This window comes from Vulpes vulpes, chromosome 14 (assembly GCF_048418805.1).
Source record: "Vulpes vulpes isolate BD-2025 chromosome 14, VulVul3, whole genome shotgun sequence".
Classification (NCBI taxonomy): domain Eukaryota; kingdom Metazoa; phylum Chordata; class Mammalia; order Carnivora; family Canidae; genus Vulpes; species Vulpes vulpes.
In genome coordinates this window covers 112,446,793-112,469,469 of record NC_132793.1, presented here as the reverse complement: position 1 = coordinate 112,469,469, position 22,677 = coordinate 112,446,793, and the positions used below count along the sequence as shown (strand labels likewise).

General features: G+C 45.3%; 1 protein-coding gene across 12 annotated transcripts in view; it reads right to left on the bottom strand.

Annotated features, from left to right (window-relative positions):
* Window positions 1-851: 851 nt before the first annotated feature.
* The window catches only part of PROM1 (prominin 1), a 107,023-nt gene continuing 85,197 nt past the window's right edge, over window positions 852-22,677 (bottom strand). For 3 of the 12 annotated variants that reach the window (XM_072737747.1, XM_072737746.1, XM_072737748.1), the window contains 13 exons: window positions 20,776-20,899; window positions 18,900-19,003; window positions 17,263-17,347; window positions 15,553-15,699; window positions 14,705-14,776; window positions 13,604-13,696; window positions 11,623-11,676; window positions 9,862-9,942; window positions 9,704-9,772; window positions 7,020-7,112; window positions 2,244-2,359; window positions 1,701-1,733; window positions 852-1,276 (listed from right to left, as the gene is read on the bottom strand). In XM_072737747.1, coding sequence (XP_072593848.1) covers window positions 1,724-1,733; window positions 2,244-2,359; window positions 7,020-7,112; window positions 9,704-9,772; window positions 9,862-9,942; window positions 11,623-11,676; window positions 13,604-13,696; window positions 14,705-14,776; window positions 15,553-15,699; window positions 17,263-17,347; window positions 18,900-19,003; window positions 20,776-20,899 — 1,048 coding nt within the window. In that variant the 3' untranslated portion in view covers window positions 852-1,276; window positions 1,701-1,723. Of the gene's footprint in view, window positions 1,277-1,700; window positions 1,982-2,243; window positions 2,360-7,019; window positions 7,113-9,703; window positions 9,773-9,861; window positions 9,943-11,622; window positions 11,677-12,980; window positions 12,999-13,603; window positions 13,697-14,704; window positions 14,777-15,552; window positions 15,700-17,262; window positions 17,348-18,899; window positions 19,004-20,775; window positions 20,900-22,677 lie in introns of those variants that run through there. The other 9 variants (XM_072737741.1, XM_025998563.2, XM_072737743.1 and 6 more) reach the window with 5 other exon arrangements.

Sequence of the window (22,677 nt, the reverse complement as noted above, 5' to 3'; positions counted from 1 at the left end):
AAGGGGGATGAGTCACTCTTTTGTACGTGTCTAATAAAATTTGTTATTTTTCCATCTTTTGTGATTTTGGTTATTTAACTTAGTTTCTGTGTGTATAGTGTTCTTTCCTTCAAATTTACTTCCCTAACTTTCTGGCTATTTGCTATTGCTGTTGTGTGATGGTGCTGGCTTGAATGGTGTCCATCCCCTCCACACTCCCCCAAATTCGTATCCACCTAGAACCTGTGAATGTTTGGAAATAGGTTGTTTGCAAATGTAATGAAATCAAGACGAGGTCATTCTTGATTAGGATGGGCCATGATCCACATTTCCCTCTGTAAACAGAGGCACACAATGCGTGGACATGGGCACACAAGGGAAGACTCTATGATGGGGAAGACAGAAGCAGAGACTGGAGTCATGTGTCCACGGAATGTGGTGCATTGTCACCACCATCAGAATCTAGGAGAAAAGCATGGAACAGAATCTCCCACAGACCTTCTCTGAGGAAGCAGCGGTGCTGACATGGGGATTTCACACCCTTGGCCTCCAGAAGTGTTGAGGAAGACACTTCTTGAAGCCACTCCCTTTGCATAATTTGTTACAGTAGCCCTAAGCAAATAACACAGTGACGTAACCAATAAAATAGGAATATTTTTCTTTTTCTTTTTTTTGTTAAAGATTTTATTTACTCGTGAGAGACACACACAGAGAGAGGCAGAGACAGAAGCAGGCTCCTTGCAGGGAGCAGCTGGATGTGGGATTTGATCCCCAGACTCTGGGATCAGGCCCTGAGCCAAAGGCAGATGCTCAACCACTGAGCCACCCAGGCATCCCTAGGAATATTTTTCAATAAGAAGATTAGAGTCAGATTTCTGAAATCATTCTTTTATTGTTCACACTCACATCTGTGATTTGCTGAACTTTCTCTAACTACAAGTCTAAGTTTCCAAGCAATGAAATGTGACACAATTCATGTCTTGTTCCAAAAGCTAAACTGGAAATTAATGAAGGTATTACATATTGAAACTTTCATCGAAGGTTCAGATGGTTAGAGCAAAAGTTCTAGAGATTTAAAAAAATTTTGGTGAGCACGCTTTTCACTCTTTGGCGAATCAGTGCATGTTGCATATAAAATCACTGAACTCTGTAAACTCCAGAAGAGAAGGGTTTCTTTTCCAACATTTGGAGATGCTGAAGGTCAAGAACTCGTGCCACGTTGGATCTGTTTAAAACCTTTGTTCATACAGTTTGAGTGGAATGATGTCTATGAAAACCAATATTACCATTTTCCATACTGTAACAAAAATAAATATACCAAAAACACCATGTTATCTCTAAGATGAAGTATTTACATCATGGGTTACAAGGCAACACAATGGTCATGAAAAGTATGTGACAGTTTGTTAAGTCTACAAAGAAGGTAAAAAAGCTATATCAACATTCTGCTCCCTTTGAAAAACCAAGTATTAAGACAACCATTTTATAGATACATAAGCTTAATGTATAAAATTTCATTAACTCAACAAGTATTTCTTCAGTATCTTGCATGTGTCAGCCCTCATTTTAAGAGACATTAGCACTGATTTTTATCTAGGCATACCTAATGTTGCTATGTAATTTTAAGATGCTATTAATTTTGTCTTATAAGTCCACCATATAATAATAAAGACCTCCCCAGTCCCATCTGATGAATATGGTTTAAAAAAGAAAAGGCTTACTTTTTGGCGATACAGTTTCAGCACTATAGAATACTAAAAAGGGAGATACAATTATTTTTTTAAAATTACTATTACAGCTCAACAGCTGCATCCCCCACATTTTTATCCTAATACTGATGCTAACAGAGTAAATTCAGGAGAGACACAGTCGAGAGGGAGATGAGAGAAGTAAAAACGAAGCATACAGGGTCAGCACAGAGTGAAGTATAGGCTACAGAGTCAAAACAGAAACTAGTAAAAACAGTTATAAAGTAAAGTGCCAAGTCCCCAAGACAGAGGAACTGCAAACAAGAAATAAGAAGGTCAGTTAAGGATTCTGAGAAGAGTAAGGAAGAGGGAAAATATAGCATAACACAAGCATAAGAAAGTTGGTACAAAGAAAACACCTGAATAGAGATGACCCCCTACTTAAAAAAAAAAAAAAAAAAAAAAAGACCAAGCTTAATCTCATCAGAGCTCATCTTTTTGCAAGCTCTCTGAGATCAGTACCACTTAGAAAATGACCCCCATCCCACCAAACTCTGCAGAAAGTTGTCTACTTACTCATCATACACATCCTCTGAGTCCATTCGACGGTAGTACTTAGCCAGCTTCACAGCGAAAATGATGGCTGGAAGTAAAAATATGGTCGCCTTTCCTATGCCAAACCAAAACAAATTCTAGGGGAGAAAAGAAAATCAGGAGGATTACATGCCTGAAGACAGGGAATGGGAAACAGCAGTTTCTTGAGGCAGAAATACACCCCCCCCTTTTTTTTTTTGCAATTTTTTAAATGAGCTCTAATTTTGTTTGTGAAGACCATTTGTGACGTAATAGGAGTCAGCCACTGTGTAAAGCACTGCATATTACTGTAAGTCATTAGATCTTTCTGAAAACATTGAATCAGTCCTATCATTACAGTTATTTTGCAAATGAGGAAAAGTAGCAGCAGGTAAGGAAGCCAGGGTTTGCATGAAGAATCCCACAATGAGGTACCACCTCACACCAGTGAGAATGGGGAAAATTAACAAGGCAGGAAACCACAAATGTTGGAGAGGATGCGGAGAAAAGGGAACCCTCTTACACTGTTGGTGGGAATGTGAACTGGTGCAGCCACTCTGGAAAACTGTGTGGAGGTTCCTCAAAGAGTTAAAAATAGACCTGCCCTACAACCCAGCAATTGCACTGCTGGGGATTTACCCCAAAGATACAGATGCAATGAAACAACGGGACACCTGCACCCCGATGTTTCTAGCAGCAATGTCCACAATAGCCAAGCTGTGGAAGGAGCCTCGGTGTCCATCGAAAGATGAATGGATAAAGAAGATGTGGTTTATGTATACAATGGAATATTCCTCAGCCATTAGAAATGACAAATACCCAACATTTGCTTCAACGTGGATGGAACTGGAGGGTATTATGCTGAGTGAAGTAAGTCAATCGGAGAAGGACAAACATTATATGGTCCCATTCATTTGGGGAATATAAATAATAGTGAAAGGGAATAGAAAGGAAGGGAGAAGAAATGGGTAGGAAATATCAGAAAGGGAGACAGAACATAAAGACTCCTAACTCTGGGAAACGAACTAGGGGTGGTGGAAGGGGAGGAGGGCAGAGGGTGGGGTGAATGGGTGACGGGCACTGAGGGGGGCACTTGACGGGATGAGCACTGGGTGTTATTCTGTATGTTGGCAAATTGAACACCAACAAAAAATAAATTTATTATTAAAAAAAAAAGGAGCACAGGGATCCCTGGGTGGCGCAGCGGTTTGGCGCCTGCCTTTGGCCCAGGGCACGATCCTGGAGACCCGGGATCGAATCCCACGTCGGGCTCCCGGTGCATGGAGCCTGCTTCTCCCTCTGCCTGTGTCTCTGCCTCTCTCTCTCTCTGTGTGACTATCATTTAAAAAAAAAAAAAAAGGAGCACACATGATGTAATGAGCACTGGGTGTCAGATGAGATGTATGAATCACCGATGTCTATTTCTGAAACCAATGATACATTATATGTCAATTAATTGAGTATAAATAAAATTTAGAAATAAAGATAATGCTTCTTAAAACAAAAAAAGAAAAGAAAAGAATCCCACCAGGTGATGGTGTCCCTTTGATGCCAATGAGAAGAGCCCAGTGGCTGCCAGGTAGCCTGAGCTTAATCCCTTTTAGGACTTGTTTGATATGCTAATTGACCTTTCTGGCCTTGCTGTGCATTGGAACAGTGGGACAGGAGCATCCTTATCCCAAAACAGCATTGTGTGAAAAAGGCAGAATTATGAGGCTCTCAATAAACATTCTGTATTTAATTTAACCCATTTTAGGGTAGGTTGTATTCAACTTCGTTTTGTCTAAAAAGTAAGTTAAAGTATTTTTATTTATTCTTATTTTTTAAAAAGATTTTTATTTATTTATTCATGAGAGACAGAAAGAGAGAGAGAGAGGCAGAGACACAGGCAGAGGGAGAAACAGGCTCCATGCAGGGAGCCCAATGTGGAACTCGATCCCAGGTCTCCAGGATCACACCCTGGGCCAAAGGCAGGCACTCAGCTGCTGAGCCACCCAGGCATTCCTTAAAGTATTTTTAAAAAATGGTTACCAACATTCATAGTCAGATTTCACATAGGAGCTTGGATTTCCATCCTTTCTTGAAAAGTCTGAAGTTTGGTCTCCTAACACTGAGCCCCTAGTCTCACAAGGCTACACCAGCTGTAGCTGAATGGTGGTTCTTCCGTCAACAGGGGCATCTGTCCTTGGTTTGCCCCAGGCCACACCACTAGCTTTTGCAGGGGTGACACCTAACACTGTTTAACCTTATCCACCAATCAGAAAAGACACAGCTGGGAACCACCAGCATGACCCTTTGGGCACCACACATGGCCGGTGTCTTACACTTGGCTTACTTTGTAAATGTACAACCTGCAGGATCCCTACAGAAGCTCAAGTCTGCGGCTGCTGCCTTAAGAAGTTGTTGGCAACACTAGGGCCGCCTCCCCAGCCCACCTTGAGGCAAAGGCAGCTTAGATGTCACAATAGCCCCACTCCAACCCTCACAGCTCAGCCACTGAGGTTCTGCTTCCCCCCCGATGGTGTCCTGCCCAATGGCAGTGACACCTCTTGGCCCAGAATTTCCAGTAAATTTGTTCTCTTCCCCCCCCACCCATGTTCTTTTATTGGCAGATTTCTATGCTTTCAGACTTATTTTGAGAGGCTTTAGAGCTTTATGACAAGCATATCCTTTTACTGGAAGCTGCCACAATTCTTCTGGGAACAATCAAGATATAAGAGAAATATGTTAGTCAGTCTGGAGTCTGTTTTCCTGGCAAAATCAATGCCCAGAGCTCTTTTTCACTGTTTAAACCACCTGGCTATAAAGCTCCAGCCTACAATCTTCCTGAGCAGACTCTAGGCCTCCCCTCCACTGGGCCCCAATTATTTGTGGAAAGGTGTCTGATAGTTGGGTATTTGAGTAGCTGGGGCAGGTGGTGAAGACAGGAGATCAGTTCAGAATCAACCAAGTTAGCCCAGCACTTGTCCAATGAGGGTTCAAGCAAAGCCATCAGCAGGAGTCCAAGCAGAAGACAGAGGGGTTTAGGGGCTGGGGAGAAGGGAGGTGGCCAGGAAGCCAAGCCCTGGGATCTGCATGGCTATGAGCACAGGATTGTTTCCATTTGGGTGTGAAAGTCCGTCCTGCACACAGATGGACATGTGGATGTAGGGTAGGGAGATGGACAGATGGAGCAATACAGATGTACTTCAACAAATAGCCGTCTGATCATTCTTCGTTCATTCCATTGCCTGTGCCAGGCAATATGCCAGATGATAGGGGCACAGCAACACACCGGCCCTCTGCTCAGGGAGGTGAGAGTCTAGAGTGTGCTGCAGGGGACAGGTGTTTTTTTTTTAATATTTTGTTTATTTATTCATGAAAGACACAGAGAGAGGCAGAGACACAGGCAGAAAGAGAAGCAGGCTCCTTGTGGGGAACCCGATGCAGAACTCAATCCTAGGACCCCAGGATCATGCCCTGAGCCAAAGGCAGATGCTCAACCACTGAGCCACCCAGGTGCCCCTGCAGGGGACAGGTCTTAACCAAAGAACCACACAAATGTACAATTCAAGCAGTAATAACATCTTTAAGGAAAAGTACAGACTTCTATGGGAGTGTAGAAAAGGGAGCCCAGTCTAGGTGGGAAGATCAGAAGAGGCTTCCTGGAAAAAAAAAGACTTGTTTGAGCTAAGACCTGAAAGCAGCTCACTAGTAATAGCAAACATGTATTGACTGTTAATGTACTAAGCATGGTGTTAAGGGTTTTACCCATAATCTCTAATAATCACATGAACCATGAAACAATCCCACTTAGACAAGTTCAGAAAGCTCAGAAAAGTCCAATAATTTTTCTGTCACAGAGTTCAGGAAATGTAGTAGAATCTGAATCCAGGGCCTTTGTTTTCACTCACTGGCAGATTTAGAATCAGAGTTAGCCAGGTGGGGTGTGGATGTGGAGGGGAAGAATGAGAGACACAGAGAGAGAGAGAGAGAGAGAGAAAGAGAGAGAGAGAGAGAGAGAGAGACCTCCAGTCCAGGTAGAAAGGTCATGTGCAAAGGTCATCATGGTGGGGATGAGATATATTTAAAGAAGTGAAAGAAAATATGTGTCTGAAGAACAGCAGGAAAGGTGTTCAAATTTTGCAAAATGTGGCCTCAATGGGCGGGGGCCCAATCATACAGCGCCTGGTGTACTCAGTTAAGGATACTGATCTTTACAGTGGATAACCACAGGAGGAAGCCACTGCGGTGCTTTCAGCAGAGGAAGTGAAAGGGTTGGCTCGCAGACAGTCAGGATATATTGAGGGGTGAATAGAGCTGAGGAATAAACTTGATTAATTGGAACTTACCATCCCATTGGTAACATATCAAAGGCCTTTTAAATCAAAAATTAAGTTTGCTATTCCTATGGGGACACACACACACACACACACACATCACACAGTTGCACTCAAAATCCTTTTGAATATTGGTAATCTGCACACCAGTGACTGCTCCTTTCTGACTAATCGAGACAAATAGGACAAATAGGATTTTTCTTCATGAGGGTCTCCTGGCCTCCATAAATATCATTCTACAAAGGAACAAAGATATGCAGCTAGGTCTTTGGCTTTCCTTGGTCTGTTATGTATCATAACACAGTCATCTGAATTTTAGATTTTAGGTTTTGGATTCTACAACAGTAACAGATCCAAGCGCAAAACTCTTTTTATATCAGAGTGTCCTATACTCTGCCAACAAAACATGATGATTGATGAGTTTATTGTGTTTCCTTATTTTGAAAGATGAAATTCTTACCATAGGGTCGATAATGTAGCTACACAGGAAGACGTCAACAGCAGAGTCTAAAGCAGTGGCCACGGGTTTGCAGGCTGCAATTTGCTCAGTAATCTATGAGTGGGAAGCACAAGAGAACTCTGAACCATACCCATAAAAATCCACAAGAATTAGATGTGCCATTTACCTTTGACCTGTTCTCTATACTGTCTCAGGTACAGAGCTGAGAGCTGATTTCTATGGATAAGTTCGATGATGCATACAAGTAGGTACTTGAAAGCAAGATGTGGATTCTCTTGGAGCCTGGGTCTCTGGTTTTTGCACTTGTTATCTGGAACAGTAAGACCCACCCTACCAGGCTCCTGAGAGAATGAAGAAGTCCAGGTGTTTGGTACTGGGTCTCAGTCTGAATTTCTTGCCTGACCCCTCTGAGATCTGACAAAGGATGTGGGAAGAAAATGGAAAGCTAATTAATCAATAATTATAGATTTTAGAGCAGGGCTTGGCAAACATTTTCTATTAAAAGATCAAAGAGTAAATATTTTTGACGCCGCAGGACAGACTGAAACATTTCTGTTTCAAGTGCTGAACTCTGCCATGGTATGGTGAAAGCAGCCACAGGTGATAAATACGCAGGAATGTGCGGCTGTGTGCTAATAAAATTGTGTTTACAGAAAAACAGCACTACCTGCTGACCCCATTTTAGAAAGCAGAAGACCATGTACAATTCACTAAACAAGTTTAATGACAAACAGATGCTCCAATCCCATTGACTTAAAATAACTATATTCATTCATTAAAAAAAATACATAAAATGAGCTAGATGTTAGCTCTTTAGGGCAGAGGTGTGTCTTATTTCTTTGCCTTTATTGGTTGGATCACTTTTCCCTTTTCTCCCACCTATGCCTTACAAGGCAACGCATGTGAACAACCTTATTTTTACCAAGCTTAAACAAGCTGGTACACCCTCTGTATAGGCTTTTTAACTGTTTGTTTTAAAAAACAACAACAACAACAAAAAAAAAAAACAGAGCATGAGTCCTACTCCATATGTTTTTCTGCATCTTGCTTTTCTCTCTTATTTATACCCTGTGAAAATCTCTCCTAGTGCCTTGGCAGAGCTCTGATCCATTTTGTATAAACGGCCACCTAATATTCACATGGTGTGGCTCTTGTATGACTTAACCATTCCTATCCAGACTCACTTTGACTTCAGGGTATTTGCTTCATATTCTGGGTATGAATGTGACCAAAATATGGTTCCTTGATCTGGTGGAGGAGAGGCACAGGTTCTAGTGGCCATGGTGGCAATGATGATAATGCATTTCTTCCACCACAACTCACCTGTGTGTGTATGCCCTTCATCCCAGCACTGACAAGACCCTGAGGTCTTCAGATCTGGGAGGCAGGAGGAAGTGTCAGCACAGACATGAGAAAGCTGGGCCCTGAAGAAGAACCAGGCTCAGGGCTCAGATGGTGGGGGCCAGAGGTGGGAACCAGGGAGGAGGATATGACATAGAGGGTATCACATCAAGAAATATGAACATTTCAGAGACTCAAGCAGTTGGATTTGGCTGGAATATGGGGTGGAGCAGCAAAGCAGGAGATGGCGGTAGTCTGGGTTCACACCGTCAAGGGCCAGGAATACAAATGCAATACTCAAGGCTGCTTGGAGTAGTCTAAGTTTTCCTGAGTCCCTAGACTTCTCAAAGCCCGTCTTGGCTAGCAGCAAGCAGCCTAATAACTTAGCCCAAGTTACTCAAGTAACTCAGCTGCAAGCATCTCTCCCTACCCCTGCCCCAGGGGAATAATCCTCAGAGGAAAGCTGACCCAAAGCCCAAGATGGCAAGGAGCACTTTCCAAGCCACTTTACTTCTCTATAAATTGGCTTCTGGGAGGAATGAGCTGCCTTGAAATCACTGGAAACTTCACTCTACTCCTCAACTTTCTCTTATAATATATTCAGGGGGACCCAACTGTTGTGGACTGAATTGTGACCCCCAAAAGTTCACATGTTAAAGTCCTCCTTCCCGGTTTCTTGGAATGTGACTCTATTTGGAGGTAGGGTTCTTAAAGAGGCAGTTCAGTTAAAATGAAGTCATTAGGGTAAGTCCTAATCCAATGACTGGTGTCTATAAAAGAAGAGAAAATGTGGGCACACAAAGGCACAGAGGGATGATCATGTGAAGACACAAGGGGAAGATGGTCTTCCAGAAGCCAAGGAGAGAGGCCTCCGAAGAAACCAATTCTGCTGACACCTTGATTTTAGACTTCCAGCCCCTCCAGAATTGTGAGAAAACAAATTTCTGTAGCTCAAGCCACCCCTCGTAGACTTACACACCAACCACATGACAGATTCTGCAGGGCCCAGGGCATGAACAAACCACCCCTGCAAAGGCAGCTTACAGTTCCCTGGGGAGACAGAGTCAATTGTAGCAGGAACCCCCACACCGTGAGCAAAGGAACTAGGGGAGAAAGTGAGGAGCATGTTCTCCAGCTCAGTGGGCAGGCTGGGAAAAGGGTCCAGCTTAGACGACACATGCTGAGTCCGACGACACCCCTCCTCATGGTCCCCAGATTTGAGGTCCTTTGGTTATCTCCTACCAAATTGCTAGGAATGTTACTTTATTTCCTCCTGATGTTATCCTAGCACATGACTATCTTAACACATGGCCCTCTTATGTTCAAAAAGATAAACTACTTACTGAGATCTTGACCCATTGCAGGTAGTGTTCAAAGTATCCTATTATCATGTTCCCATACTTGCTACTTTCCTGGAAAGAAATCAAAAAGTAGTAACACCATTGAGGGGACCATCCCATACTCTCTGCAGCCATGTAGTTAGGGGCTCACACCCACTTACTTTGACAATAACTGAGGAGATGCGAGTTTGGAGGAAGTCCTGAGCAGAATCCAGAGAGGAAAGGATATTGGCCACTTTCACCTGGAAAACACAGCAATTGCCAGGGGGTCAAGCAATGAAGGGATTTCATGTGGATATGAGTTGGCATGTGGATACGACTGCTGTTAGCTCAGCTCCACACCACCATAATTTGCTAGTTAAGAAGACCACAGAACCAGCCCAGCCCTCTGAGGGCAGAGGAATGAGAGAAGTACGTACCAAGCCTCGCTTTGTGCCAGACACGGGGCCAAAGAATCCAAATCGTCTCACTGAGACAGGAATTCCCCCTTATCCACAGTTTCTGTTACTTGGGGTCCAGAGGCAGATGATCCTCCTTCTGACGTGTGGTCAGAAGGTCAATAGTGGCTAATGCCACGTCACATGCCTAAGACATTCCCATCACTCATTTTATCATCTCACATCATCACAGGAAGAAGGGTGAGTTCAGTACAGTAAGATATTTTGAGAGAGACCACGTTCATATAACTTTTATTACATTATATTGCTATGATCGTTCTATTTTATTATTATTGTTGTTAACCTCTTACTGTGCCTAATTTATAAATTCAACTTTCTCAGAGCTACGTATGTATGGGGAAAAAACCCGTAAGTACAGTACGGCTCTGTACCACCTGTGGATTCAGGCATTCACTGAATGAACCAACCCCCTCCCCTGGGGATAAGGGGGGGCTCCGGTACTCACAGGCTACAGGAAGGCAGGGTTAGGCCCCCTTCACAGAGGAGGTAGCTGATCCTGCTCTATGTAACCAAGCTGGGGACACAAGACCTGGGATTCGTACCTAGTCTCTTCACACAGATAAGAATCTCCACATGGCAGTTTGGTGCAAATGAGAAAAGGTGCCTTTTCTGTCCTGCCTGGAGACCCCAGGGACAACAGCCTGGCCAGTGGGACAAGGGCTGATTTCCAACCCAACTTGCCCCCACGCTGGCTCCTTGTGAAGGGCAGTGCAGAGCTGCATACCGTCACCTGAAGGTCAAGCTACAGAGGACAGTAAGGGACCTGCATACATCCCCAACCAGTGATGATAGGCCTGGCTGTGTCACTTGCTTTGGCCTACAGAATGTAGATGGAGTGGCAGCATGCTGGTTCTAACCTGTCACTTAAAGGGCAGCCTGTTTCCACTCACCCCCTGATTTCCTGTGCTCCCTTCACCCTGTCTCTGGGTGGGGAGATAGGTGGAGAAGCCTGCAGTCCATCCAACAGTGAGAATGAGTTTGTGGTCCAAAGGCACTGGGTTTTGCAGGCAGCGTTATCTCAGTAAAAGTGACCAGTGTCCCTCCTGAGCTTGTGTTCTACACATTAAGACACAGCTTTCACCTGTGTGTCTATTAGGGCCAAGGTGAGAAGTACTGGTAGGAAAACTCAGTTTGGCAGTTTGGCATTTAACAAGGGCAGATAACCAAGACTTTTTTTTTAAATTTTTATTTATTATTTATGATAGTCACACAGAGAGAGAGAGAGAGAGGCAGAGACATAGGCAGAGGGAGAAGCAGGCTCCATGCACCGGGAGCCCGACGTGGGATTCGATCCCAGGTCTCCAGGATCGCGCCCTGGGCCAAAGGCAGGGGCCAAACCGCTGCGCCACCCAGGGATCCCAAGACTTTTGGTTTTTTAAACCTAAGTACTTATAAAACCAGCATCTCTTGAGAGTCTGTGTGTGCCCCTCCCCCACCACGGCAGAAAGGAAAATAAGTCCTTACCCTCAATCCGCTGCTTTTGTGTTGAAGTTCCTTGATACTTTGGTTGATAGTGCTCTGGTGAACAAACATACATATTTTCAAACTTATTACATGAATCAATCAGCAAGATCACATGCCTCTGTCTCCCCTCCCTTCTCCCAGTCAGCCACCAAATCTGATTTTACTCTGTGATGCTTTCATTCTAGAAAAAACAACAGATGGAAGTAACAATCCCTCTCGTGTTAGAGAAGCTGAAGAAGAAAATCAGGATATATATTCTAAAGCTTTGAAGGGTGGTACATCTCATGCAAAGTGTCCAAGAAACCACTTTGAGTCAGGTTTGCTCCAAGTGGCAGGCACTATATCAGAAAAAGTCTGCCCAAACTGCCCAGAGTAGTTTATTCTGAGTGGTTTAGACCAGGGATTGGTGAAACAGAGGCCAGACAGTAAATATTTCAGACTTAGTGGGCCAAACCCTGTCCAAAGCTCTCAACTTTGCCCTTTTATTTTCAACTTTGCCTTTTTAGCTGAAAGCAACCAAGGATCATCTGTAAATAAGGGGGCATGGCTGTGTTCCAGTAAAACCTTATTTATAACACAAGCAACAGGTTGGATTTGGCCCACAGATTGTAGTTTGGGGGGCATAGTTTGCTACCCCCTGTTTTAGATGGTAGGTCACATGTCCAGAGCAGTTTGCCTATTTGTAGACAGGCTGCCCCAGCTCTGAAAAGGCCAAGGAATCCTGTGTCTACCTGAAGGAAACCGTGTAAGGAACAGGGAAAAACCAACTTAAAATGTTAACAACCCGGTGGTAGGCATAACAAGCAGAACAGAGGATTGTGACGAGCACAACACACAAATTCAGAAAATTCAGTTTTCTTTGTGAATACTCTAACAAGTTTAGAGAATCAGGAGGGAAGGGGTGGGGGGAGAGAGAGAGAGATGGTAAAAATTAGTTCTAGAAGGCTTCAAAGCTGGAGTCAAGTGGGCTACTGTGTTTCTCCAAACCTGAGCACGCTGACTGGGTAACGGGTTTCCCACACAAGCCTAATAAGAATTCCTGCTAGTTACAGAGTCATGTCCAGGAACCAGGTGACAGTAGGGCGGGATCCGTCCCCACCATTTTCAGAGGAGAGAATGGAAAGTGGTAAGACTTTGGGGAGGCAGAAGCAGGATCTGAAATCAGCTCCGCCTGACTCCAGAGCCCGTGTTCTTTCTCTGCTACAGACTGCCCTTCTGGAATTCGGGAAAGAAGCCAGGAGCAGAGAGAGGAGAAAGAACGGGGGAAGTCAGATCAAAGGCTACGAGAGAGGAGAAAGAAAACATGGCCCATTAGATCAGTGAACAAAGCTTAATGAGGCAGGGAGAAAAGAACTTACCCTCGCCTTCCCATATTTCTTGGCAGGGTTTGGAGAAAAAGAATTTGAGAATAAGTAAGAGTGAGTCCGGAGCACAGACATCAGCCCTCCAGGTAGGTGCCTGGCTCCCGGGTGCCTGTTGGGGGCCGGGGAACCCAAGCACCGTCCGTGGGGCAACCACAGAGTTAATCTACCTGGACACAGGCGAGTGAAAAAGGCAAGGAGATAAAGCACAAAAGGAGTGGTGACATTGAAAATGTGTCTTCTTCAAAGCCCAGGTGCTATCATTTATTTAATTTTTTTAAAGATTTATTTATTTCAGAGAGAGAGGGAGCACAAGCAGGGGGAGGGGCAGAGGGAGAAGAAGAAGCAGGTTCCCCGCTGAGCAGGGAGCCTGATGTGGGGCTCGATACTACGAGATGGGGTTGACGCCTGAGCTGAAATCAAGAGTCAGACACTCAACCGACTGAGCTACTCAGGCGCCCCGCTGCCATCGTTTATTTTTAACACAGCTCAGTTCCTGAGGCCAACTGGATTTGACCCACACATGAGATGCAGATGTTTCACTCAGTCTAAATGAAAGCCGGCTAGTGGGACAGGCTTTGCTCAGGTCTCAGGAAACACCAGAGGTGGCGGGTTGTTACCATTGACTGTTCCAAAGGCATGACTTGGCCATGGTGAATCGTTTTAAGATTTTGCGCATTATTTTTGAGGGACTGTTTCAAACTTCCTTGGGGCTGCAAGGAGAATAAAATAAACAGAATCAACACCATCCTTCCAGACTGTGGAGCACTCTTTAACTGCAGGAGGTCGGGGCAGGGTGGTGGTGACAAGCATGCAGCCCTCCTGTATGCTGTGCATGTGGGGACCACTAGGAGGGGCATCACCAAGACACCCTACCTCGAATCCTAGAACCATGAACTTTCCGCAGCCACCCAAACCCATGAGCCTTTCCTGAGTGCTGGAGGTTGGGCTCTCTTTCTTACCTCACCATAATATAGCCACTGTAAAGCCCACTTTACAGCAGCTGTGTCCCCACTTTACAGATGAGAAAAACCCAGGCTCAACTTAAATAATGTTTAATATGTTAACATGTAACAATTTTATTGTGATCATTTTACAGAGGAGGAAAGTAAGGCACAGAGGAGTGAAATATCTTGTCCAAGGGCCCACCATTAGGAAGTGGCTGAGTCAGGGTTTAAATCCCAGTGTTCCTCCAGAGCCCAGGTTCCTCACCCCCATGTGCTGCTGCTTCTTGAAAGGGACGGGTTTGAGTCATCTAGTCACCAGCCAGCAGGGGAAGTGAAGAACAGAAGCTTACAGGGGCTTGGGTGGTGTCTTTGCCTTCACTTATCCACTTGTTATTGGTGATGCAAATCACCAAATAGAATCTCCTTCCATTCCCTAAACTGCAAGAAAAATGATGTGTGTGTGTGTGCATGTGTGCATGTGGTGGTAGAGGGGTTGATAGGCGTGAGAGCAGAGCTCATTCTAAAGCAGTGCGGGCAGCAGCAAAAGGAGAGGTCAGGAGCAGCTGTGGGCACCCTGACACCACCCTGGAACCATTCGCATGCTCATAGGTGTCTGGGCCACACGGCAGTGGCGGCTGGTGGGAAGTCTTGACATGCACAAGAGAGAGGCGTTTTTAACCAAAGGTCACTTGTGCTGTAAGGAAACTAGGAATAGTATGGACATTTGACATCTATAACGATTATAGCGTTTAAAACTAGACCGTTCAAACTCACCAGATTATTGGCTTTTGTGTCCAGATCATCTGCAAACGATAAAAGATTCACTTTGGTGGGAGTTTTACCCATCTACAAAAGAGGGGGAGGGAAACAGTGTCATGGCTGTGGGATTTTTAGACCTTAACAATATCTAATGGACAACAGAATAAACTGGTCCTGTGACCATAAAGTAGGGCTGGAAACTCTTACAGAGATGACAACAGCTACATTCTGACTTACACATATAAGACCATATTATGTTTCTCCAACCACATTATCCAACCATAAAAAGAAATCAGGTTCTGATCCACGCTATAATGGAGATGAATCTCAAAAACTTTAGGTGACATGAAAGGCCATTAAACAGAGAAGGTCACGTGCTGTATGATTCCATTCGTATGACACATCCAGCACAGGTACATTCACAGAAGCAGAACATAGACTGGTGGTCGCCAGGGCTGGGGGAAAAGAACAACCATGGAGTGGGAAGGAGGCTTTCATTTTGGGTGATAATGATGTTTTGAAACCATATAGAAGCAGTAGTTGTGCAACACTGTGATTATACTACAAGCTGATGAATTGCTCCCTTTATTTATTTATAAAGATTTTATTTTATTTTTAAGTCATCTCTCCATGCAACATGGGCTTGAACTCACTACCCTGACATCAAGGGTCGTATGCTCTACCAACTGAGCCAGCCATATGCCCTTGAATTAACTCACTTAAAATAGCCAATTTATGTTATATAAATTTCATTTCAATGATAGAAAGAAAGAAAGACAGACAGACAGAAAGAAAAAAAAAGAAAGAAAGAAAGAGGTATCTGCTGTTATTTGCCCCCCACAGATCAAGATCATGGGTCACACCTCTGCCAAGTAGACATTATAGTCTATGGTGTCTACTCCCGAAGAGCTGAAATCCATCAGGTTTTTTCTTCCTGCTGCGTCCAGCAGAACAATATTGTCAATATTTACATTCATGTTTTTAAAATCATTGCTGAGGTTTCTAGAATGCTGCATGATGAAAAGAAAAGTGGTAAGTAAGTCCATTCTTCAAGAATGCCACAGGCTTTCATGCTTTAAAAGAGCAATGACACAAGACAAAAAACATAGTCAGGCACTTGACTGGCATTTTCTTCTTTGGTACTCTTCTCTCCCCGCCCACTCCTTCCCTGCCTCCCTCCTTATGCCCCACGCCAAGCACTGTGTGAGGAGGTGGGATGCAAAACAGAATAAGATTCCTTCTCTGCCCTCAAAGTCCTCAAAGGAAGAGGCAGTGTCATAATAAAGGCACACAAACTGCATCAGGACCCCAAGGGTCAGGAGAGAGTCTGCTGAGGCAGGGGCCTGGACAGGGCAACAGAGAGGAGGCGACTTCTGAATGGGTCTGGACAAATATGGATGCTGAAAAGAGCCAGGCAGGCTCTATTCAGGGTGAAAAAAGGCAGCACGCACTGGACTTGCGTAGTGAGGATGCTTGAGATCATGGGGACATGGTTGGGGACTTGAGATTGACCTAAGTAGTTTCAGGCAGCATGCAGTGCCAGCGTCCCAGGCACTCTGTCTCTGGTGCACAAAGAAAATGACACACGGTGTGATGCCAAATAGGTAGAGGACATTTAGTCTGGGCTTGGTTACAGAATTACATTTTGTTTGTATATACATGCAGGGAATATTTAGGGAGGATAATCAACACAATAAAAAATACAACACAGTACAGAATTTGTATTCGGCTTTTAAATAAACCTCTTCATATCTGAAAAGTGTGAGGCCACCATGGTCTCACGGTGCCTCTGAAAGCCAGTGATGTCTCAGTGGACAAGGTATGGGGTTTGGAGAACAGTCTCTTTCCTTGGTGTCTCTTGGTGTCTGCTTCCAGTTGGAAGCCCAAAAGAAAGAAGCCTCCTTAAGTTTTTAACCCCCGAGAAGGCCAGAGGCCTCCAGGTATGGGGAGGGGGGGAGCCTATGCTGATGGCACCCTAGGCCTGCCAGGGAAATTCTTATTCCTCCTCCTGTCTTGGAATGCTCTCTAGTGGCCTCTCTTCAGTCTTAAGGCTCAAGATTTGTGGGTGGGCACGGGCAAAGGAGAAGGAGGAAATCATTCCCTCCTGTCTGCTCCCAACACTCTTGCCACGCTGTCTTTCAAAGGCCAATAGAGCTCTGCAGGGCCTCCCTGGAGCCCTGGGGCCACAGCCCTGACTCCCAAGGGGCAAAGACTGTGTGGGCTGGAGTCTTGGGTGTCTTATTCCCTCTTCAGGCACCTACCAGGAAAGGGTGGCCAGTGTTGGAAAGCCAATATCCCTGGGATTTGTTCCTCTAAGGACCCTGACACATAGCAAGATAAGATCCTCCTGCATCGCGTCTGCAGCCAGACCCCTCTAGGGCACCTGCGCAGTCCACTAGAGGAACTCGTGCCTCAAGAGAGACACCTGGTTGGGGATGGCGAAAATGTCTTAGGATTTTCCCTTACGTGAATTTCACCTCAATGACAAAGAAAGAAAGTAATAAAGGAAGAAAAGAAAGAAAGAAATGGATTTACTAAAGATGTACATCAGTTTCCTGCCTGGCTCTACTTACCTCCTGAATGTTGAGATGCTCACTGATGTTGTAGGTGTTCTCTAGCTTAAGTGTGCTATAGATGCCCTTATTTTCTTTGCAGTCACTGTGGGAAAAACAGAGAGATCATGATCCAGAAAAGGCAGCCGTGTCCATCTCTGTCCCCAGCTATGGGTGGAGAGAAAGGTTCACGGTGTATCTTTTGTTTACATCTGCAAGCACAGAAGCGGCTTTTGAGTGCTGATGCAGGGGGGGTGGTCACTAGTGGCTGCATGGATTCGCCCCGGAGACCTACCATTCTGGACTTCGTTCCCTGCTTTACTAAATGTCCCATCTTTGGAGCAGTTACAGTAAGACTGGTAAGTCATCCTTCCATCTGTCTCCTTTTGCTTTTTCTAGTGCTATGAGGGAATCATAAGTTCACAAATTGGGAAGAAATAAATTCTCATAAACAAACAAAACAAGCCACCACCTGCTGGAAAGATGTGTGTTACACAGCATATCATGGGCTTTATTAAAAGATTCAAACCTCTGCCAGACCACCTGCCTCTGTATTTCCAGGGTTGAGATACGGAAGCGGAACACACATAGATCCAGACGGTCAGTTCACATAGCTTGGCTTCACCTCTTCATGCTTCTCTAAAACATGCAAAATCCTTCTTCAACTGAGCCAAGAAGGGCAGGCTCATCTGATGCATATCCTTGCTGCTGAGATAGCTGCTTCCTGGGGGTGCCTCTTCCTGGTCCAGCAGCCAAAGCCCTCTAGCCCTGAGGGGCTCGTGGGTAAAGTGACTTTCCCACAGCCCTAGAGGTGTGATGCTCCTCTTCAGGGAATTCCCAGTACGTTGGTGTTGTTGGAACAGAGAGCTTGATACACTAACCACCAGGGGTAAGACTGCAGAGCCCGAGTCATAAAGAGCTGGCAGGCCAGGCCAAGAAGGCTGGCTTTGTCCTTTCAGGCCAGGGATGGTTTAATCATGCACAGTAACTCCAATCGATTGATAACCTTTGCCTACAACATGCTGAGGCAGGATCCTGAGGAGGATCCTGAGACTCTCTGGGCTATGAACAAGACCACTGCTAACTACCAACGGCTATCACAAGGGCGAGATCAACAGGTGGGCACGTGTGCCACTCATTTGTTGTCTCTGCTAGAGATGATGGGAAGGCTTTGAACCCTATTGAACAGAGAAGTAAAATTGCCCAAGATCACCAAGGCCTGCTCCCTGATGGCAGAGCCAAGACTGGAGCCCAGGCAGACTGACTACACAGCCTGGCCTGTCAGGTGCTTCACTATTAGCATGTATGAGATTTGGACCCATCCACTGACATCTCATTATATGGCATTTACTTGGGGCAGTGTGACTCCTGCACCAGAGTTCTCAGAGGATCTCTTTAATGCCTCTTGGGCATTAAAGACCTTAACTAGCGAGGTCTAGAGGATACTGAACAGAAGGACCTTGAGACATCACCACACCAAAGTCTAGAAGGCTTTTAGAAGAAGGATCTCTTTTTGGTCTTATTTCTACTACCTCTTTGTGAAGATTATAGAACAGCTGGTCTTATCAAACTTAAAGACACTTTGAAAGCAAAATTCTCATTCTGGAACAAACAACATTTTCAGTAGCCAAAAAAATACATTATGCCATTATTTATACCTGTAAACTTGTTCAAAAGTGAGATTAATATCCGGTTTGTTCAACACCATGCCAGAGAGATAATATTTCCAATTCTCATTTAGTAAATATGGGGTGTCCAAAATCTAGAACAAATTGAAAAAAGCTATTTTGAAAGAGATGCTTTTACACTAATATACATACACATAATAAAATATTCTGTTAAGTATATTTGGGGGTTTTCAGATCATAATTTTCTTCATTGGTTTCCAATTTAAAACAGGAAAATAATAGTGTGATCACAATAAACTGCCCAATGGGGGCAGTTCTTACTGATACTTCAGTAAGAATTACTGAAACTGCTTTTTTTGGAGAACATTTCCCTTTCTTTTTTTTTTTTTTTTTTAAAGATTTTATTTATTCATTCATGAGAAACAGACAGAGACAGAGGCAGAGACACAGGCAAAGGGAGAAGTAGGCTCCGTGCAGGGAACCCGATGTGGGACTCAGTCCCAGATCTCCAGGATCATGCCCTGGGCTGAAGGCGGCGCTAAACCGCTGAGCCACTGGGGCTGCCCTGCCCTGCCCTTACATTTCTCTTAGTAAGACAGGGACATTAGAAATAAGAGAAGAATTGACAACTTGATTCAGAATAGCCTATAGAAAGCCATAAAACAGTTGGCCCATCTCTTTACTCCTTTACTCTAGACAAAATGAATTAAAACTTGCATATTCTCTCACTTAACATCATATATTTAAGATGGCTAATATATCATATATCTTAATGGGCTCCTTAATGCATGACCATGTATGTGCTTGAGGAATGTAAATGTTTTCAAAATATCCCTCTATTTTTAAAGAATTCCACTTTAGCAATTTAACACAGCATGGAACATCAAGTCTGGCTTGATGATCGCTATTATTTTTTTATCAAGAGGCCAAACAGACATAATTTGACAAATCGACACTCCCAATTTAATTTTCCTCAGCCAACTGAAAAATTAAACAACTTGATTAAAATTGAACATGACAACAGCGGCACCCGTATAGCTCAGTCAGTTAAGCATCTGCCTTCAGATCAGGTCATGATCCTGAGGTCCTGGGATCAAGCCCCATGTCAGGGTCCCTGCTCAGTGGGAAGCCTGCTTCTTCCTCACCCTCTGCCCCTCACCCTACTAATGTGTCCATGCACTCACGTGTGCACACTTTTTCTTTCTCAAATAAGTAAATTAAAAAATCTTTAAAAAATAAAATAAAATTCCATGACAACTGGTTACCTGCATAGTTCCTCACTGGATTTCATAACAGATATGAAGTGGTAAAGTATATACAATAAAACAGGAAAACAAATATATTTTAAAAACCAGAATGTAGAAAATAGCACCAGAAAGCCAGAGTGAAAAGACTGGCACATAGACCCAAACCTGCTCATTAACTAATGAAGCTGAACTAAGAAATGGTCCCGGTGAGCCCACAGGACTCAGTTTCAGGAGAAAGTGGAGCCCAAATTCATTTCTGAATGGTCTCCTCAGACATCCACCAGGGACGATACTTGGCCACAAGGCATGGAATTTGTTGGTGTCTCTCACTTCAAATTGAAGGCCTCACACCATCTGTATGGGCAATTGTCATTTGAGAAACTCTTTAAAATGTCAGAAACTTCCTGGGGTACCCCTCCTCAAGAATTTTCTTTCCCAGCTTATTACAATCCACACTGATGAGGACGCCTCAAGTCCTGGTACTCATTTCACTTGACGTTCGAGAAACAATACTACCACAGTTATTTGCTCTAGTTGAAGGAATCTTAACTTAGTGAATTAAGAAACCAAACTGCTCATCTTTCTGACCCCACAAGATACAGAGACATCAGAATTTCCACTGAACGCATATCCCATCGGGCCCAGAAGTCATACTTAACCTGGAATAGTTTCCTGTTCTGGTAAGGCTCACAGACCAGTTTTTCCATGTTTCCACCGATGACAAACGTGAGCACCACGATGGTCATCAGTATCCAACAAAAGAGGAAACTGATTCCAACTCCGCTGGAAAACAAAACCAAAACCAAAGCGGAAATAAAGTTTGGAATTCTACAGTAAACCATTCAACATTCAGGGGCACCTGGTTCAGTTGGTAGAGTGTGTGACCCTTGATCTCAGGGTTATGAGTTCAAGCCCCACGTCAGATGTAGGGAGTACTTTAAAAAAACACACAACAAAAAACTAGAGATCCAGTATTACCTGCTGGTCCTTGCTAATGCTACCTATGCAGTGTAGGAAACAGACCGAGAGCTTTTGCTCTGTGCAGGTTAAGGGACCGACCCTGCCTGCTCAGGAGGGAGACAGGAAGCCATAGGCACTGGGATCTGTGGGCCGCACATACGTATTTAGGGAAGGCTTAGACTGCTCTCCTTGCAGCCAGCACGATGCTTCAGACATGGTCTCTGGGGGCAGGGGGGTGAAGCTGCGGGGACACGGGGAGGGGCGGCGTTCTGAGGGGGACATGCACCGCTGGGAGTCTGAAAGGGGCCAACGTGGCTCTGCATCCAGAGGGAGGGCTGGGGGGGCGCGAAGGCAGCCTTCGGGGGGCAGGCGGGGTGCACGGGACGGGGCCTGGCTGGTCCAGGAAGGGCAGGCTGCTGCGGGCCTTGAAGCGCAGGAGGAACATAAGCCCGGTTCTCTCTGAGGAAGAACATTCTCAGCAGAGTGTGTGCCACAGGATGGACAGTGGCGACCACTGAGGAGGCTGTTGTCAGCCCTGGGCGGTGGCCCCATGTGGCTGGAGGCAGGGGAGAGAAGTGAGATGAGAGAGATGGGACAGGGGAGGCGGACCCCACGGGATGTGCTGGGGATGCTGCGAGGAAGGGCCAGGCTGAAGCCAGGGCTTGGCAGCGGGGAAGGAGACGCCGGGGCCCAGGAAGGGAAGAGAGGTGCGACCTGGTCCTGCTCCCCGTGACCTGCGGTGGAGGGGATGCTGGGGGGGAGTCGGCTGCTCTGGAGCACACATATGTGGGTGCCAGGCCTGCAGGAGGCAATCAGCTGCTTAGACATGACCACTGGACCCTGGGGCTGACGCTGGAGGGAGAAGCACACTTGGGCTGGGCCTGGGGGCCTTGGCTGCTGGAGGAGCAGGTGAGGAGGGCAAGCAGCGCACAAGACTGCTAAGGAGAGTTGCAATGTAGGAAAGAAAGCACCAGGCCCGTGGTCACTGAAGGGAAAACAAAGGTGTGTCTGCAGGGGGAGAGAGTGGGCAGCCGTCCCAAACACTGCAGGGAGGGCACGCACGTTCCAGAAGAAGTAAAGGAAGTCCCCTGGCTGGAAGCCTAGAGGCCACTGAGGACCTGAGGGCAGGGGAGGGGCCTGGGCAGGGCATGGAGATAAGGAAAACAAGAGGAAGCAAACACCATTATTTCCAGAAGTCCCTGCAGGGAGGGGCGTGAGAAGGAAGAAGGGGTGTTGGGAGGTTTTCTGCTTTCACGTTTAAAGAGGGGAGAGAGCAGAACATGTTTAGTGTTGAGAAGCAAGTCTGGGGGGAGGGGAAGAGGAGAAGGAGGATGCAAGAGAGGGTAGACTGACCTACGGAACGCTTGGGGCAGTGCACAGGGATGGGATTGGGAAAGGCAGGTGGGACAGGCCCAGATGGGAGACTTCCCTCTGCATGTGGCACTGTATGTGTGTGGACACAGCGCCACCGGAGCCTTGGGAAGTTGTTTTGGTTTTTATTTCCTTTGTGAAGAAGGTGGTAAAGCCTTCTACTAAGAGAGGGGGAACATGAGGAGGATGGATATACCAGAGTGAAAAAAGCCATTGAGGAAGGAAGGAAG